Here is a 19,372-nt window from a genome sequence, read left to right on the forward strand (position 1 = left end):
AAATGCAAAGTACAGTGGACCCCCGGGTTACGGCGTCCCTATCTTACGTTTTTCTCCATGTTACGAAGTTTTTTTATCACATTTTTACGGCATTTTTTCCGCTTTACGGCGTTGACAAAATCACAAAATTCAAACTTGGCAGTCAGTTTGGGTGCGTATGTCTGTGCACGTCACTAAGATGCTGGTCTGCTATTGGTCGGCGTCAAGGTGCCACTAAGATGCGCAAATGCTAAAGACTTGAACTCGTCTGAGTGCTTACGATATCGTATTTATTGTGCATTTTAGTGCTTAATTCAAACTTTAATTGTTTAGCCATGGGTCCCAAGATTGCAAGTGATGTTAAAAAGAGAAATAAGAAGATGATTAGTAAGGAAAAGAAGCTGGAGATGATCAAGAAAAACGAAGGCTAGGCTAGGCTATGCTACCCTCGCTAGGGAATAGGAACGTAACTAGCTTGTCATGTCACTCCAAAGGTAAATCAAAATTCATTTTTCTTTTGTATATTTTTATTTATGATGTTATTTTATGATATACATGTATATCATATATAAGTAGTACTTACTATACTATGTTACACATTTTTAATATGCATATAAAATTTTATGTTTTTACCTGGGGATTTGCACGCATTAGCTAATTACCAACGATTTCGCCTTACAATCCCACTCCAGAATGGATTAATGTTGTATGGTGGGGGTCCACTGCATTGAGTTAACACTAGGGAGCTGAAATTTCCCCCAGATGCTGACAAAATGTCAAAGTTTGTAGTGGCCCGACCACTTGGGTATCACACTTCCAGACGTGGAAAATGGCTAAAATACTGCGAGTAGAATGTGGAAGAATATGTCCAATGGACACAATACTGCACAAGGGTGCACTGCTGTAAATGTTGTTCTAATTAGTTGATCTTGACAGAGTTGAAGCTGTCTGTGCAGTTTGACAAGGGTGTGACAGAAACACTAAGCCGAGCCACTTCATTTTGTGTTTGCAAAAACACACACTTGGTTAAGTGTTTGTTCATGAGTGGTATAACTCGGACAAATGAATAAATCACTGCAATTTTTCTAAATATTCAAAATAATTCCATTCATCTTTTCTGGTTGGATCTTTCTCTTTTAGTTTGAGCGAGATTGAATTGGACGGCATCAGATTGTGAAAGTGTACTTAATGTCTTGACTTGCGCCACTCCTGTTAGCAAATATCGCCGATCGAGATAAGAACTTTTCATTCCGTTTCATCAGCAGTACTTGCGAATGCCTACTTTGATTCTTTATCGCGCCTGTTTTCATTGTTTAGACAGAAACCATAAAATGATAATGAAGTAGGAAGTTTCTGATTGCGTTGATAAGATGCGAAGAGTGTGTCCTTTCCTTGTTTAAGCGACAGCTAGCGATAAGAAATGTGGCTGGTACATTGACATAGCTAGCATACCGCAGAGGCTCACTTACATTCTGACTAGTTACAGTGTAAGCCATCGGCTCTAGTGGCATGTCCAACTGGACTCGAGTCAGGAAGTGAGTCACGATGTCTGTCCTGAATACAAGCTATTCCGCTTCAGGAAATTAACAGTTTATTTTCTTATTGAATCACTAAGACACGGACGGACACAAGGGGAAAATATTGTTCAGATTTTAGATGATCCGTCGTGTGTTTGGATCCCACTTGTGAGTGACAAGAAAGCAGAGATCGAGCCTAAGCCGTTAGCATCTGGCACTAGCGGCCGCATGGCTAACTGCTGCCATATGCTTGCCAATTGTGCTAACGGCGTTTTTTTACGCGTATGTTATTGAATGTACATTTGAGTATATCCGAAGGAGCGTTGAGTAAAGCCGGAGAATGCAAGGTTAGCGTCTGGCGTTAGCCATCTGTCCAACTGCCATATACCGAAGGCTAAGCGTTGCGTGTGTTTTTGATGTTTCACATTACATTAGCGGTTGAATTCATTTTCTCCTAGACTGCAGATGTTCAAAAATGAACGCTGTGACATTTATTACCATCAATGAAGTTAAGAAAATTTGGTTCTGTTTCTCATTGGCCGCTGTTGATCTCTGCGTCGGTTCAGACTGAGAACCGCACACCACACTGTGTGCTCGCAGTCAAGGATACAAAACAAACAACAGAGGACTCCCTGTGTGCGCCTGTGTGTGTGTCTACAGAAATATGTTTTAAAAAAAAAAAAAACGTGTGAGTGATGAAACGGGTTGACAACGTCTTCGTTCGCGAGGAGACGGCGGGGGGCCACGGAACGGTTCGCCCTTTGCTGTCAACATTTCCGAAAATAATCGGGATTGCCTTTGGGAAAGTTTGGGAACGTAGGCTCGCCGTCATCTCGTCAGCTTCATCTGAATTTTTTTCAGAAGAACGCGTAGACTTAGAAAACAAAAAACTTTGACACATATGAGCACCCGAGTGTGGGTAGATGTACAGTATGTACATTTAGTTATACTATTGTAGTTATACAATTCAGTACATTTTTTTCATTTATATTGATTACATTTTCTTTTATATGCACCTTGAACAGAGGCATATTTTGTGGGCAACGGGAAAAACATTCTCGAATGTTGCGAAAATTCTACATTTGGCATGAAGCAATGATTGACGTTACCTCTCGTGCTAATGCTATCCCTTCTTGGGTTAGCTCTTATTGTAACCCACGTAACATGAATGATTGACAACAAAAAAATGCACGGGAATTTGATAAAAAAGAGACGGACATGAAAATTTTTTATTTTGTATGTGTTTGAAAATACCTGTATGCTTGAATGCTGTATGAGTCATACTGTTTCTTTTTGTTTTTTTTGTTTTTTTTAATCCTGTTCCAAATATTCAGGCAAACATGAATAATGAAGAATGATTTAATTACATAAAATCACGTAAAATTCATTGCTTGCAGATAACTTGTTCAAAAGAATAGTTCATTTATTTTGCCTTTATTTTAGCTAAAAGTAAAAAGTTTTTGCACAGCCATACTTCTGAATCTAAAGGGTTTGGAATTTATTCAAAAGTAACTGAGCAGGATTTCACGTAATGCGCTGGAATTATGTTTACAGATGTTAGCTTTGAGGCATGCTTCAAAAAACATCGGCTTGAACGCTATGACCACACAAGCGCCCGGGTGACGATATAGACTGCTAGCTTAGTTTATATAAGCTAAGCACTACCATCCATAAAAGTAAAAAACATTTTCCTGGATTTTTATCTTTTATATTATTATTTAAGTATTCTTCCAACATATTGCTGCATGTGATGTCTATCTTTGCATTTTACAGCTAAAATGTGATTACAGGCGTGAATGTTATGTTTCGTGTTTTTTGCATGTTTCCTTTTTGCATACAAATGAGACGCCAACTCGCCAAGGCGAAGTGCCAGCTAAAGGAGACGCTAGGGGGCCGATGCCACTGCCAGGAAACCGCGGCGTCGATGTGACCCAACTACTCTTTCGATGTACTGTAACTCACATGAATTCTGATGCTTTTTCTCTGGTGTTTGGCTAAAATTTCAACTAGTATTAGAGGAAGGGGTGGCGGGGTTCCCAGCTAGCAACATTACACAATAGAGGCCGATTGCTTAGGAATTGCATCATTGCTCTGCAACTTCTTTTTTCCCAGGCTCTAGCGAGTATAGATGGCAAAAAAAAAAAAGCCTATTAAAGTAAAGGGACTTTTCCAAACGTATTAAAGCTCGTAAAAAATTGGGAGTTCGACCAAAAATCGGAAGTATCCTCACTAGACCTTTCTAGCTTTGTGCAACATTAGCTTCTCGCGCTCACTGACAATTAGCTAAAAGTTATTTTGGACAAAAACAAGCAAATGTGCCCCTTTAAAAGCCTGATACAGATTGTTATGTTAGCTTATGCCAACCTAGCTTTCACCAGTTATATGCGACCATTTGATTATTTTCTTTCATTTCCCCGCCAAAGTCGCATGCTAAAACAGCAGCTTAAAGATTTAACAGAGCTGTGACTTGCAAGCAAAACAAAGTGTGTGTGCGCTCGTGAGAGAGAGAGAGGCTGAATAAAGACATTGAGGGGATTTCCTGGTGCCGAGTGACACATCATGGCAAAGGCATCCGGCAGGATTAGCAGCCGGGGCCAAACTTGTACTCACTTCGGTTCCACAAGCACGCGTACGTGTGCTAGACACACACAAAGCAAGGCACCGTCTGAAATTTGGCCCCGCAAAAAAAGTGCAACTTGCTAAAACTGACAGTGGCATGTTGGAGAACTTAGCGCTTGGCTAACAAGAATGGCCATGATGTAATAGAGGAAGCGAGCGTAGTTTTATGTCCAATTCATTTATCGAAAAGGGGGGGGATTAGTTCTGTATCTTAAGTTTAGTCGCTTGTTTATTTATTTACTTTTTGCTTCCTGTCACAAGCAAAAATTTGACCTTGAACATTCGCCAGCAAACTTCACATCTGCAACCATCAGTTCAAGTTGGTTATTATTCCAGTACTTTTTCATGCTGTTCAATACTAGTGCTATCAAAAAGAAAAACATTATATATATATATATATATATATATATATTAATATAATTATAATATATATATATATATATATATATATATATATATATATATATATATATATATATATATATATACATATATATATATATATATATATATATATATATATATATATATATATATATATATACATATATATATATATTAAAAAAAAAGTTACAATCATTTTAATGGCGAAAATTGATTTGTGATCCAAGGGAAGTCGGCTACAAGATTGAGTACAGCATCAAATAAACTTGCAAAATGTGTTGGCAATAAGTTGCAATTGGGCACTTGTAACTAGACGGACACGGTGTTGTTGTGAGGAAAAGCTGCAGAACTTACCTTGTAAGTTCCTGGGCTGTCGGGGTCCATTTTGGAGACCGTCATCTGTGGAAAATGGCAGATTCAAAAAATGCTTGGTTTAGTCTGCTAGGACAGTGGCTCTCAAATGGACTACATGAAGGCCCCAGGGTGTAAGTTAGATGTTAACAAGATTTCTGGAGGTACTGTCTTTGCAAATATGCTTGAATGTTTTTTTTAATGTTGTGAAAGAAACAGTACGTTGTTCTTTTCAAATTAAGAACACATATATTGGAACATGGTGTAACGTACTTTGCACACCAATGCCTGCCCTCATCATTAGGTTTTAAACAGATGTCAGTAATGACACAAATAAAACAGATGATATTTGGATTTGATGAATAAAGTGCAATGCGTTTGTTATCGTTCAGAATGATTGAGCAAAACGAGATTTCATTTTTTTTGACAAATTGATGGAATTTCAGGAATTCCTTGGATGAATTGTGGAAATATACCTACGCATTGTACGGACTCCTAAGCGCATAAAACGGAGGGAACATTTCAGAAAACAATGTCGTAAAACAAAACGGGCCATCTGGCGCTGCCGGTTGCACACTTTTTTTTTTTATGTGTTATTTTCTTTTCTCCCGCCAGAGGAAGCGAGAGGAAGGTGCGCTCTGGCTCGTGCACCGCCACTCACCCATGTTTACTGTCATCATCAGGAAGTGGCCCCGTTGAACTCGAGCGCGGAGCTCAACTTCTCTCGGCGGCCGGCGGCGGACACTTCACCCTGCAAAGTAGAAACTTTTTTTTTTTTCAGCATGTAAACGAGAAGCGTGTTTTCCACGAATGCGAAAAACAGGACGCAGGTGGTACTTTGCGCGCTTTCTACCAGATTGCCATTTCGTCGTTATTTAAGCGGAGCCACGTATCCTTTATTGCAAGCGTCAAGCTGCTTGCGGAATCCTGTGAATTCCCTCAAGTTTCGGTCGTTTCCTAGAGGCAGCGGCGGAGGAATCGCGGCGTGTTTGATGTTGCTTCCAAGCACTTTCCTACAACTCCGTATGTTACAATGCCCCCGCCACAGGTTGTCACGGTGACATGCACAAAGCGCTCCAGTATTCCGAGATGGACAAAAAAAAAATGACCGCGGGAGATGGGTAACTGTGACGACAGAAAAAAACCGCGGCGATAACCATCGACCCCTTTTCTATAACCATGTTTTTTGGTTGTTGTTTTTTTTTCTACATATTTTAATCATTTCATTTGCATTTTTGTATCCTGGATATAACTGTGCTTTAAAAAAAATAATAAAAAAATAAAAATTATAAAAATATTTCGATAAGGTCAATAGTTTCACGATTTGGGGGTTGTTAGTGATCCTGTAACCCTGTAAATTAATTTATCTGCATTCGCAACTGTGTTATAAAGACAAATGTTGTTAATAGGTTGCCTATTGTGAATTCCAAAAAGATCTACAGCATGTCAGTCAAACTTATTCAAAACATTTTAGTGTTAAGCGATATTGCGGGATGCTTGAAAATGAACAGGATGCTGAAAATAATCCATAATTTGGATACCACTGCTGTAGATGGTTTTAAAAGTTTCCAGCACGGACGTCACCGATGAACTGTGCTACTTGATTACATCTTTCCGTGAGGGGAACTAAAAATAAACTGAAATGTTTATCTATGTCAGGGGGTGGCCATTTTGCTACTTTCACAAGGGGTTCAAGGTAGAGGTAATGACGAATCAAGGCTCAGCTTGCAAATGTCAATTGACCAAACAAAATTCGTTTTACAAAACTCATATTGTACAAAGCAATACAGTGTTCCTTTGTATTTGGGGGATTTACAGTCCCAAAATATTGCTTTTGTTCCTTTTTTTTTTTATACCTATTTTGGTCAAAAAATATATAAAAGGATCAAATCGACTTTGTTTTGGTCTGGTTCGACACAGAGGAGCGAAAAATACAGAAAAAAAAGGGAGGTAAATCTGCATTAGATATGGTCATGAACGTTGTAGAGGTTGTTGGTTTTTAATAAATAAAATTCTTACTTTTTTGGACTGACTTAGAAGGGAAAAAATGCAAGAAATATAGCAAAGTAAATCTTAACCGAGCAAGACAACAGATTATGGTCGTAATGAAAATGCTTGAAATGCCATTCCGGGAACAGTACAGGTTGCTTTTCAAATTAAGAACAAATTAACTGGAACATGAAGCAACTTATGTCTAAATTAGGCAACGCATTGTATGCCTTTATTTTGCTAAGTGTTACACAGATGTGCATTGTCAGTAGTGATTCAATTTTGCAGAAATTACATAATCAATCTTCTGGAGTTGCCTGATAAAATACGCCTAAATATATCACAAATTCATTTCCAAAGTTAAATACATGGCTGGCACAGCATGCTCTATTCATCTAAAAATGCTTTAAGGGTGTTCTTGTCTGAAAAAAAAAAATCACAAAGGGTACATCGTCATCAAAAAAAAAAAAAAGATTGTATTCATTTTGTATTTTTTTTCTTTTCCAGAGAACAACTTGTATTCTGCTTTCCACTGTTTATGGAGAGAGTGAAACTCGCAGTCGCAGATAACAACACATCCATTGCTATTGGTTATGCCAGGATACAGATGTGATTCGGGATAGGGTTGCAGCTATAAAGCACACAATAAGGAAACCGTTTTTATTTAGAGCAGGGTTGTAAAAACGGTACTGTAAAAAATGCTGTTGTAAAAATCTCAACCACATAAAGAAAAAAAAAAACCTTGATCAAGAGGTGTGTCTCAGTACTCTTGTCCAAACAATAAATTGCAAAAACGTCAAGAGCCAAAATGTGGCATCTCCATTACGAGCAGTTACGAAGCATTTAGGGGTAAAATATAGACTGCTGCACGTCTACAGACAGGCAGACAGATATATTGGATGGAGTAATTATCCACAGAGAGCATGCAGTGAGGCTAATAGCAACCCTCCGCCAGATTGGCTGTCTGTTTTTTCCACCGATGTGTGTTTTTGTGTCCGCAGCGTGCATGCGTTTTAAAGTTGTGCATTTGTGTGTCTGTGGTAAACAAAAACACCCCCCCCCCAAAAAAAAAGAAAGCTGTATGGGAGAGCAAAGCATCTGCAACCGCAGCGCAGACCTCCGCCAAGGCTGAAAAATCACGGCAGATTAGACTTTAATTAGCTATTATTACGCCTAAGAACCAGGTGCGCCTTATGCTATGCTATGAAAAATGCGTTACTTTCCATCTGTCTACAAATGATTATATATCAGCAAAAATATACAGTCATTTTGAGCTAAATCTAGGATGGAGGTTTGAAAAAGTATGACCGTTTTCAATGAACTGGTTCGTTTCAGCAATGCGCCGTATAACCTGGTGCACATTATAAGCTTTTGCACCTTATCATAAGCTTTGTAGCCCTCTACGCCTGATAACTTGGTGCACCTTCCAATGTGCCATATGACCAGTCAGGTACACCGTATTACCTGGAGTGTCTTCTAACTCGGTATATAAGCATGGTGCACCTTATAAAGGGTTGTGACTTAAAATCTGTTACACTTACAATATGCCATGTAGCATGACGCACCTTATAAATTAGGGTGTGCACTTTATAATGTGCCTTATAGTCCCTTGCGCCTTATAACCCTGTGAATCTTATAATAAGACTTAGAACCTGGTGGGTGCACTATTATCCAGCAAGCCTTCTAACTCGGTGCACCATATAACCCCGTGCACCTTTTTACCAAGTGAGCCTTATAAACTGGTGTGTCTTATATACAGTACCGCTACACTTTATAATATACGTTATAGCTGTCTAGCTTATAAACGGGTACATGTTATTACCAAGGGCACCTTTTAGGACCACCATCCGTGCGCAATATAACCTGGCATGCCTTAGAACTCAGTGCACCCTATAATACACTTTATAGCAAAATGTATCCTATAAACTGGTGCATATTATAGTATTGTACTACTTATAGCCTGGTGCATGTTTCAAAGCTGTGTACCTTTTACCCCAGTAAACCGTATAATGCGCCTTATAACCCAATGGGAGAGCCCTATTACTCAGTGCGCCTTATAACCTGGTATACATTTTAGCCCGGTGTGCTTTATGATTTGCTGCACTTTATTACCAGGTGTGTCTAAATGTCTAGTGCACCTTTTAAAGTGCCTTATAACCAGTTGTGAGTGCATTATTACTCAGGGCACTTAATAAACTGGCGTGTCTTATAACCTGGACCTTATAACACCGTCTGCTATAAACTGTGGTGCACCTTAATACCTGGTGTGCCTTATCAGCCGGTGCGCCTTATAAACTGCTATGCTTTATAACCGTGTACCTTATACATGGAAATAATCAAAAATAGACTTGTTCATTAATGTTGCAGATTAGGAGGTGCGCCTGATAGTCTGAAAAATATAAATTCAACGACGGAGCATAACAGCCTTAAACTGAGTATGCCCTTTAACTATTATAGTTGCACATTGCACTACCGCCCTTGAATCAGACCTTGATAAACAGCGACAATGCCGCTTCTGACCACACATGAAAGAATAGAACAGGTGGTCTCGGAACACCGCACGGTCCGGTCCGCTAATGCTCGAGTCGCCCCCGTCCGGTGCCAGCTTGTCAGCAGATGGCCCATCTGTTTCTTCGCCCCCCCTCGAACCTGCCGCCCGACGTGATGCCAGGCGAGCGGAACCCACTGATCAGCATCCCAATGTTGATCACACTTCTTGGCGAGCGAGCGTTGCTCTTGGGTGAACACCGGTAACACTCGAGGGAGGAGTAGGCCCCCGTGGCCCAAATTATTCATAAGGTGCGACCCGCGGCGCCATTTCTACACATGAAGAAGACTTTGATGTCGGACAAAGCCCGAAACCCTCCCGCTGTAGTCGTATTTTGAAGACTCTTGATTAAAGGGAAGTCGCGGCCCATCCACACTAACGTCTTTCAGCTACGTTGCGTCACTATCCAAACAGGGGAACTCCCTCCTCTCTCTCTCCCTCGCTCGCTCTCCGGAGACTTGAGAGGTGAAAGGTTTTTCTCCGCAGCTGCTTTGTGGCGTGAACAAAGTGAGCTCATGTGTGATATCATCCTCGAGGAGTCCCAAAGAACTTTGAATCAATTCGAGGGGATCCCTCTCATATATGCAATACTGCAAAACAAACGCATCTGGATATGCGCGACTCACAGAAAGTTATGGTTGTTCTGCTCTCGGGTGAAATTTCATGACGGACCTCAAAAGTACTACAAGTGACGTTAATTGGACATTCTTTAACCTTGTATAGCTTCTTCAACTTTTTTTCTGCAATTATGTACCCTTGTGAAGTATAATTTTCATTTTTTTGACTAGTATCCCTTAACCAGTGCAAAGCTATGGCATCAGTGTCCGATAACATAGGTTTATTTCTGGCTTATTTGCAGGAAAATTGCATTACAAACTACGTCCATCTCTTAAAAACTTAGAAACAAAATAAAGATCTACAATTGATTGCAAATGAGTCCGCAACACAATTTAGCATTATGTTGTTTCATGTTCCAATTAATTTGCTCCTAATTTGAAAAGAAGAATGTATTTTTCCGGTCATGGCATTAAAAATATTACCATCGATGTTTTGATAGTGATCATGATACTGATAGAAACCTGGTTGAAATCTCACTAGATGTACACCCAGGGGTCCTCGAACCCCATTTGAGAACCTCCGCTCTATCCAACAAGGCGCTAAATACAAAATGTCCTTTTCTGCGACTCTTCTGGTATCTTCTGCAACCTGCTGGTGCCAAACTAAACTCAAGATTCCCTTGGCGTTCAGAACATCCTATTGACACCTAGCAAAGACACGGTACTGTAAATCGAATATTAGAGGTCATCTGGGTTCATAATGTCAAAATGTGAACAGCATGATGAAGCACTTTTAAATGAACCAGGAAATGTATTGTTTGATTTGTTTTTTTTAGCGTAAGGATGATTATGCAATTTGCTACAGAACATTGAGCAAGATACAATTCTAATTAAAGCTTCAAGGATTATTAAACAGGCTCTTGTCCCCCTTTTTGATGGCACATCCTTCAAATATTACAGAAGACTTGATTGATTTTCCATAGGAAAAAGGTACAAATGCATCGGAAAATATGAATTTTCAGAAATTTCTCCAAGACAAAACCTGATCCCCGCTTACCTCTTTGAATGACAGCAGCCCACTGAAGGCACCAAGATTTTCTTCTCTGAAAAGTCACTAAGGGTTCTCTATCAAAACTCTCTTTGAGCCATTTTGAATGACTGGAAGAGTCTTCCACAGCTTTCACAATAATCCTCTGCTGGGAGTTCTACAAAGAGCAGCGAGGTTTTGCGTAATCCTGCTGACGGAAAAGAGCGCAGACTTCTGCCAAAAAACATCCCCCAACGCTATAAGGATTTTCCACCAAATCAGTTTGTTTTGGCCCACCGCGTTGCAGCGAAATTTGGCTGCAGAACTTCTTGTTTCATCTGATTCTGGACCTCAAATTAAAAACGGGAACAACAATTTCTAATGATACAATCCTGGACATAGTCAGGTGAAAAACGGCCTCTGACTGCGCGCTTGACGACGGTCGCACAAACAAACAAATCAACAGGGAGCCGCTCATCGAGACGCCTGAAGGGGTTCCTGCGGGCGATGATGCACTCGTCATGAGTTATGGATCTTTAAACAAGAGTGGCGGTGACTAGTGCTTGAAGCAAATGCACAATGGCTGGTTGTAAGTGGCTAATTTATCAACAACTGAATTGATTGTGCGCTAACCTACGAAGAAATAATGACATACAGTTTTTGTGTAAAATAGTATATGATATGTAGATATCTGCTATATCTATAGAAAATAAAAGTCAAGATTTAATCCTGGGGGCATTTGATGGAACTATTGAGAGTGCGTAGGGATGTCAGCGGAACAGACACAGAAAAATACTTTAGCAATCAAGATGGCCTATCTCATTACAGCAAGAAATACAGTACTGCAAATCGCACCCAAATATGGGTGCACAATCAATTCCAAATGCAAAGAGTTATATAGAATAATTAAAAAATTATAAAAGAAAAATGACACGTGACTGGAGAAGTCACAGAAATCCACCTTGTAAAGAAAGTGCATTATATGCTGCTTGTGGTAAGAAAACAAAGAGCAGGAGATATTGAAAAATCTGCAGAGAAATAGATACATGGCTCCGAAGTCACATGGTTGCTTGTAGACGGTGAAGATGAACAATAAAAGAGAATGCATGGTATGTTGCTTCCAAATTTTTCTCGTGAAAGTATTGAAAATGGTGATGGGTTGTTTAAAAATACGAAAGTTGTAGGGCACTCGTTCCCAAGATTGAAAACTTTTGTCGATTAAATAGTGACTGAAATGCACCTTACTGTTCAAAGTGGGGAAAGAACATTTGACCAAAAAAACTCCAAGAATCTGCAGAGTCCAGTCAAACAGTTGGCCTTACAAAAGCAAAGTGTGGTACAGTTGTAAATGTCACAGAAATCCACCTTCTTGCGGTAATGAAAGAAAAACAAGGGAGCAGGAAATTTTGAAAAATCTGCAGATATATTCCGCTTTGAAGTCACATGATCACTTGTAGACGGTGAAGATGATCATAAAGAGTGCATGCCATGCTGCTTATCGCTTTTTCTTGTCAAACTAATGAACATGATGGGTTTTTTTTGTTAAATAACTACAATTTGCAAAAATCAGCAAGAGAATGATGATCTAAATTTACAAAATGGTATGGTGAAGTTGGACGTCACCAAAAGTCACAAATGCACGCCTCGATTTAAGACAAAGCGTGCTTTTGTATCCCTTGTGAAACTAGGCAATATAAAAAGGCCTGAAATAACATTGCAAAAAAACAATTTGCAGACCAAAGCAAGAAAACACGCTCGTCTAAAACAGAGCGCCTAGGATAGGCCGTTTGCGGCGAGCAAAACGAGCTCTTTTTTTTTTTTTGCTCACGCTGTGGACACAAGCAAGTGGTGGTAGGACGTTAAACGTGGTCTCCAAAATAAAAACCATCAACAGCGGATGAAGTCATCGAGGGGACGGCCGCCACAACCCCCAGCGGATGACTAGTTGCGACATGGGGCAGGAAGCGGAGGAGTGATTATTTAGCGAGACATTTCGTTAACTGGCTCCTTTAAGAAAAACAAAAGGTCAGCGGCGGGGGTGTCCTGTCCCGTCCTTTCGGCCGCTGCGCGACGGCCAAGACTGCTGCGCTGCGGTCGCCCTGCATGAGTCACCAACTGGCTGGTTCTGGGAAGGGAGGCGCGCAAGGCCGAGAGGTGCGCGGACGGGAGAATGTCACCCTGCGGGAGGCCTGCTTAGACACCAGCTCGAGTCTCTGCTCAATGTCTTCTGGAAACTTGACCGAAGCGATTCAAATCGAGGCTGGCGGAAATTTGCCAGACAGACCTCAAAATTGTTTCTTCTCCCAACGAGAGAAAAATAAATAGGATAAAGCAATAGGGGAAAGGCATATTCAAGGATTGATTCTATAATAAGGGGGAAAGCATCAAATGCACGAATGAACAAACAAATATAAGATTTTGAAATGAATGAAGTCGTATTAATGATTGAGTCGCTTGATCATTATTTTACCACAATCGTCCAGCCCGAATGAAAACACAACCTCCTTGGGGGGATTGAAAAGATGACCATGTGACGGTCGACAATAACGCGCCGAATCCTAGGCAGGCCCGAAAGTGCCAAAATTAAATATAAAAAAAAATGAACCATTAAATAATTCAAAATTTCATTAATTAATAAAAATTGTCATTGATTAATTAAACATTTCATAAATTAAATAAATGTTTAATTCATCATTAAATATGGAATATATAAATCAATGTTTCATTAAATGTGTTGTCAACTGTTTCATGAATTAAATGTTTAATTGAATATGGAATTAAATAAATCAATGTTTCATTAAATATGTCCTTAATTAAATTAGAAATTGTATATATATATATATATATATATATATATATATATATATATATATATATAATTTTTTTTTTTTTACATGTAATCAATGGTAATTTAATTAATTAATGACACGCTTTAATAATTAATAGCACGTTTATTCAATTATTTAATGCATTGGTGTGAAATTCATTTTTACCATGGGCCACATTTTAGTTATAATTTTTGTTGGAGGCCTTTTATGACTGTGAAGTCAAATAAATTTGAGGTATGACGCTCACACATTCATACTTTAAAATCAGAGGCTGCTAAAAACTATTCAAAATGGGAATTGTTAACAAAAAAATGACAAAATGTGAAGACAAACTTGAAAATTTTGCATTCTAGCCAGGAACTTGGCAGTCATCATTAGCACTTGGCGGGCCAAATAAAATGATGTGGCGGGCCGGATGTGGCCCCCCGGGCCTTGACTTTGACACGTGTGATTTAATTGCATTGAATTATTTAATTTTGGCACTTTTGGTCCTCCACAGAATCACACAATAGAGGACGCAAATTTTGTCCACGTGCTTTGTGCAATAATAAGCCGTGACTCCAGTGTAAAAGGATCCTCCTCCGACTAAGTGACGGCTCTATTAGCCGGCTTGATAAGTGGATCCGTCTGCCATTATCGCCGGCCGCACAACACGACCTAAAAATAGCCGATTCACTGGCGGAGTCCGCAGCGTCGGGGAGAAGCGTATTCTCACCCCGAGAGGAATCTGAAGTTAAGCCGTCGTCCCCATTATGTGCTGACACGCTATTACAAGCGCATTCATTCATTCGTGGCGAGACAGAATGTCAAACAGCTGTGGTCCAGCAACAGGAGAGAGAGTGTTTATGTTTTGCCGTCAAGCAATTCGGGGCTTAGGGGCTCTTGGTACTCAAGAGTTTTCCATTTCAGCAGAGGAGAACAGAAAAACAGCCCTCGCAAGCCAGTCAAAGATTTGTAAAAGGCCCATCTTACTTCATTTGTTTGCTATGCTTCAGCCAGCAAAAAGTCTTGGCATCTCAGGATTGAATTTTGCTGTCTCTGGAACGGACGCAAGACCTTAGTTTTTGATTCAAAAGGTGCATGATATGCTACAATCAAAGAGAAGAAAAAAGTAGAATGACATATTATTCTCTTTTTGGTGATACAGATGAAGGTCACTGGAATGGTTGGAGGAATGAGCTTTTTTATTTTTGGTTGAGATAGTGTTACGAAAGTATCATTTAATTTTTCAACTGCGGATGGAAAGGAAGATCAATGGAACGTTTTTTTGTGAAATGTTCAGTTTTCAGATATTGCAAGACGCCTTTGTGCTGGCTCTGCTTTCCACGTCAAAATATTCCCATTGTTACATAACACTAGCGTCACGTTAGCTTGCTGTAACAAATACTACTACTAGCTAGGTTTATGTTTACAGTTTTGGGCCGTGTTGTGATGTTGCAGAGTATAAAAAATATATATGTTTATTTTGTTGCATTGCAGTATGCAAAATAAAAAAAAAAATGAATTTCCACAATTTTGATCACCTGAAAATTGGGATGTCCGGATGCAAATCAAGTGATCAAAAATCGAGCCCAAATCACAACATTTTTACAGATTAAAATCAAGGGGGAAAAGATTGGGAATAGGAAAATTCCATGTTTTCTTTTCATTTGGCAGGACTAGCAAACCACAAAAATATTGCCAAAATCAAAACTGCATTTATGTGTACTATATGCAACATGTCAACATAACCAGAAATTGCAGACATAAACACAGCCAGCGGGAGAATGTGTTTAGACCAGTGGTTCTCAAATGGGGGTACGGGTACCCCTGGTTTACTTGACAGAACTCCAGAGGGTATCCGAGATTTTAAATAAAACAAACATGCAAAAAATCATTTAAAAATAATGATTGTTAATTAAATGTTTCTGTTCATAAAACAAAGATTATGTTCAGCAGATTATGAAATTTCATTCATTTAAAAGACCAGATTCTCCCCCATACTAGAATGGTTCAACCCAACTTGTGCCACCTCTCGTTACCTGTCAAGTTAATGATTTATTTGTTGTGAACAGATCTCTACTGTAATCCTAAAAGAGGATGCCTTATATTTAATATTTTTCTGTGGACAGATATTTGTTTATAATTATTTCTTTTTTAGAACAGGTATGACACTTTATGTTGATTATTTTTTGTGGACAAGTATTTAGTGAGAACGAAGTTATTTCATGTGCTCCAATTAGGCTGGTGCGGTAGACGCAAATAACTCCGCATGTTTTGATGCTGACAGGTTGACACGGTTACCGTTCCTACTGATCACTTTTTAACAAACCATGCTGACTTAAATGCGCTTTTCAAGCAGGCAAATTAGTTTCACAGACCCAAATTTATGGAAGTATATTTGAAGCAGGAGTTTTACATTTATGTTTATTTGCAACAAACAGCAGTAAAATCCCTGGGTCACTCCAATCAGAAATGCAAGTAATCCAAATCCCTTACTTTGCTTTCTCAAGTATGTTATGTTCATTTCTCGGGAACAGCATTACGGCGTCGGGATCAGTATGACCCGGAGCTGTTAATTCTCCAAAAGTAGCAGAAACAATCGCTTTTGTGTGCATAATTAGGCAAACTAACAAATCCTGTGATACCCACTCAGGAACAGCGCTCATATTTGTGGGCCATTTAGCGCAGGAATTAGAAAAATGCCCGAAGAAAATTATGCTTTTTCTACTGCATGTGTGGATTATACATAATAAGCCAAATGATTTTTTTTTTTTTTAATCCAAATACTCGATTCCATTCAAAGTTTCGTTGGGATATCCATACACCAAAAATACTGGACGGCTGCATCCCTATTTGGAGCTGCAGCGGGAGAACTAGGCTGACAGCAAAATGAATTTCAAATCACTCCATTATTTTTTCATTCCATAAAAATATGAGTGCCCCTAGCGAGGCTTGTCCAAAGTTGTCGTGCAAGCATGTGTTGTCTATCCGGCCGCGATTGCAGCAGACGGCATTGTCTTCATGCTCAAACAATCCGCTGCAGACAAAGCTCAATTGGGACAACTTCCTCTTCGGGAGGCTGAGCAGAGACAGGGGGGTTGGGTTGGGGGGGGTCAACCCCTGAACTCCCACAGATAAGGACGGGCGACCTCGGCCGGCCTATGAAAGCACTCAGACGTCGTCGGGCTAAAAGTCCTAAAGTGTTCTTCGCATTTGTGCTTCCCGTCTTGACCCATTTTTGTGTGTCACAAAAAAAAAGTGTCACCGCACTCGACGAGATTTTGCATCCCACCCACAAAGCAAATTTGTTTCAGCTTTGTAGCGTAACCAAGTGACGTCTAAAACCAAGCCTTTTGACGCAACGTTCAGGCTCCTGTGAGTCAGCGTAACCTTTGGCAGCCGCAAAAAGTGTCAGAGAAGTGGCCTGCTTTCTGCAGTTCTAGGACAGCAAGACTTACAATAGATTCGTGTTTACTGGCAATCGCAAATGGAAACAAACGCTCGCCAAACATCAGATGATGAAAACAGCCAGGATTAGCCTGTCGGTAAGCTAGTTTCAAGAGAAATCAAAAGTACAAATGAAAAATTTCAAGTAATGTACAAAGAGTGCTACTACGAGAACAGTGAAACAGTATCAGCCGATTAGCATGCTAACTCTAACATAAGTTATCTGTATATTGACTTTTTAATTATTTTTTTATTGGTATTACAAAACGAAATAAATGCCGTTAACCATTTAGCATGCTAGTGTTGACATCTAGATATGTATTATGTTTTTGATTGCCATAAAAAAAAGAAACAAATTAGCATCTAGCACTTGTTGACTTTGACTTTTTTTTCCTATAAAATTATCTCAGAGCAGTTCACGTGACTTTTTTAAATCTCTTTGAGATAATAATGTTAGCCTGCATGTGCTTTGATTGTCTATACAAAGTTTTGAAAAACTGTTCACAAAATTTCTTCACTGATACTGTAATTTTTGCAGAAACCACTCATTAGCATCATTTGTGGTCAAGAGTGAAACTACAAGACTGGAACAACCAGTTAGTCAGTTAGCATGCAAACATTGTAAAATAAAAACATGTCTTCCCTCTCTACATCATGGTTAGGTAATTGCAGCTTCACTCGATTGCGGGTTTTCATTTATGACCATAACTTTTTCTATTGGAGGTTTACTTTGCTATTTTTATTGCTATTTTTATTTCGATTAAGTCATACCAGTTAAAATAATAAAATAAAATAAAAAAAGGGGGGGGGGGGCAAGCAAAAAAAAAATAGTTCATGGATTTCTGTGGGTAATTTCAAACTGTACATTATTTTTCTCTTTGATATTTAATACCATAGTAAAAGATTTTGCCACTTGTTGTCGACGGAAAATGACATCACATGTTCTCAGGACTAACAACCAATCACGGCTTAGCTTTGTGAAGGTCACCTGACCAGCTGTGTACTTTCAACTGTGTAATTTTAAGTCGACAGCAAGTAGCGAAAATGTTTTTCAAAGGTACTGATTGGATACGAATAATAATAAAGCTATCAATTAGAAAAATACTAACTTTTTAATCCTGAAAATGGCTAAAAATGAACATTTTTTTGCATGAACATAATTTTGTTCCAATTTACGCGAGTGCTTGGACACCACTTTTGAACTATGCAAACACAAAAGCTGTAAGCAGGCTGTAAAAATTAAACAACACAACAGATGCATGATGGGACGCTTTACTATCAATTGTTTATAGTGTCCAATATCAATAAAGTTGTCAATTTGCATCGTCGTGTGAAAGTTGTCGTGACAACAAGCTTGAGGAAATAACGCCGATTGAGTGAATTTCTTACCTTGTTATCTTAGCGTCTCCATGCCTCGAATGCGTCTTGTTGGACGACGGGGGGAGTTATCCAAAATAAAAAAAAAATAAAATTAAAAAAACAAAAGAGCGAGAGGAAAGACTTCCAAACTGATGCTGTGCAAGTCTTCCACTCAAAAACAAAAATAAACAGTGCGCTGATATCCGGAAACCGAGGGGCTGGAATGTCAAACGAAGGCTTTCATCCACTTGGAACATCCACAGCCGAAGCTTCTTGCCTTCCAGCGCCGGGAATGTTGAGGTTTCTCCGGGGAAAACTTTCTCCCAGCGTCGCGCTAACCTCCGCAAAGACTACACAAGCAAAAAGCAGTGGCGGCAGCGATGGTGGAGGAACGCGTCGGTGACGTCAGCGAGTGCGTCACGACCAGGAAGTGGTGACGGTCTTCGTTGGCAAACTTCCAAACGAAGCGCGGAGAAAAGTGAACAACTACGCCCTCTGGTGGTTAATGCTCTGCAACTACAACAACGGGAACAAAAAGAATCTACAGATTCTCATTAGATTTAGGCCTGTGCAAAATGAGAATTTTTGTTTTTTCAATAAAGTTATTAAATGGTTTGGCGAGTTTAGTTTTTTTAATGCAACCACTGCAACTGCGACTGATGTTAAATGTGGTAGGATGTGAGGATAACCACAGAACACGAAAATGAATGACACTCAGAAAATTAGGCAACTAACTAGTCCCCATAAAAAATATTTATCAAAAGTAAATTGCTTATTTTTTATAT

General features: G+C 39.4%; 1 protein-coding gene across 1 annotated transcript in view; it reads right to left on the minus strand.

The window, feature by feature from the left end:
- Window positions 1-18,991, minus strand: part of map3k22 (mitogen-activated protein kinase kinase kinase 22) — a 37,400-nt gene extending 18,409 nt beyond the window's left edge. Inside the window, exons 1-3 of the mRNA XM_088402316.1 lie at window positions 18,618-18,991; window positions 5,512-5,601; window positions 4,854-4,898 (exon numbers count right to left, since the gene is read on the minus strand). Coding sequence (XP_088258442.1) covers window positions 4,854-4,898; window positions 5,512-5,530 — 64 coding nt within the window. The 5' untranslated portion in view covers window positions 5,531-5,601; window positions 18,618-18,991. The remainder of the gene's footprint in view (window positions 1-4,853; window positions 4,899-5,511; window positions 5,602-18,617) is intronic.
- Window positions 18,992-19,372: the final 381 nt, after the last annotated feature.

Source organism: Hippichthys cyanospilos, chromosome 19, assembly GCF_059441005.1.
Source record: "Hippichthys cyanospilos isolate Australia breed blue-spotted pipefish chromosome 19, RoL_Hcya_1.0, whole genome shotgun sequence".
NCBI lineage: Eukaryota > Metazoa > Chordata > Actinopteri > Syngnathiformes > Syngnathidae > Hippichthys > Hippichthys cyanospilos.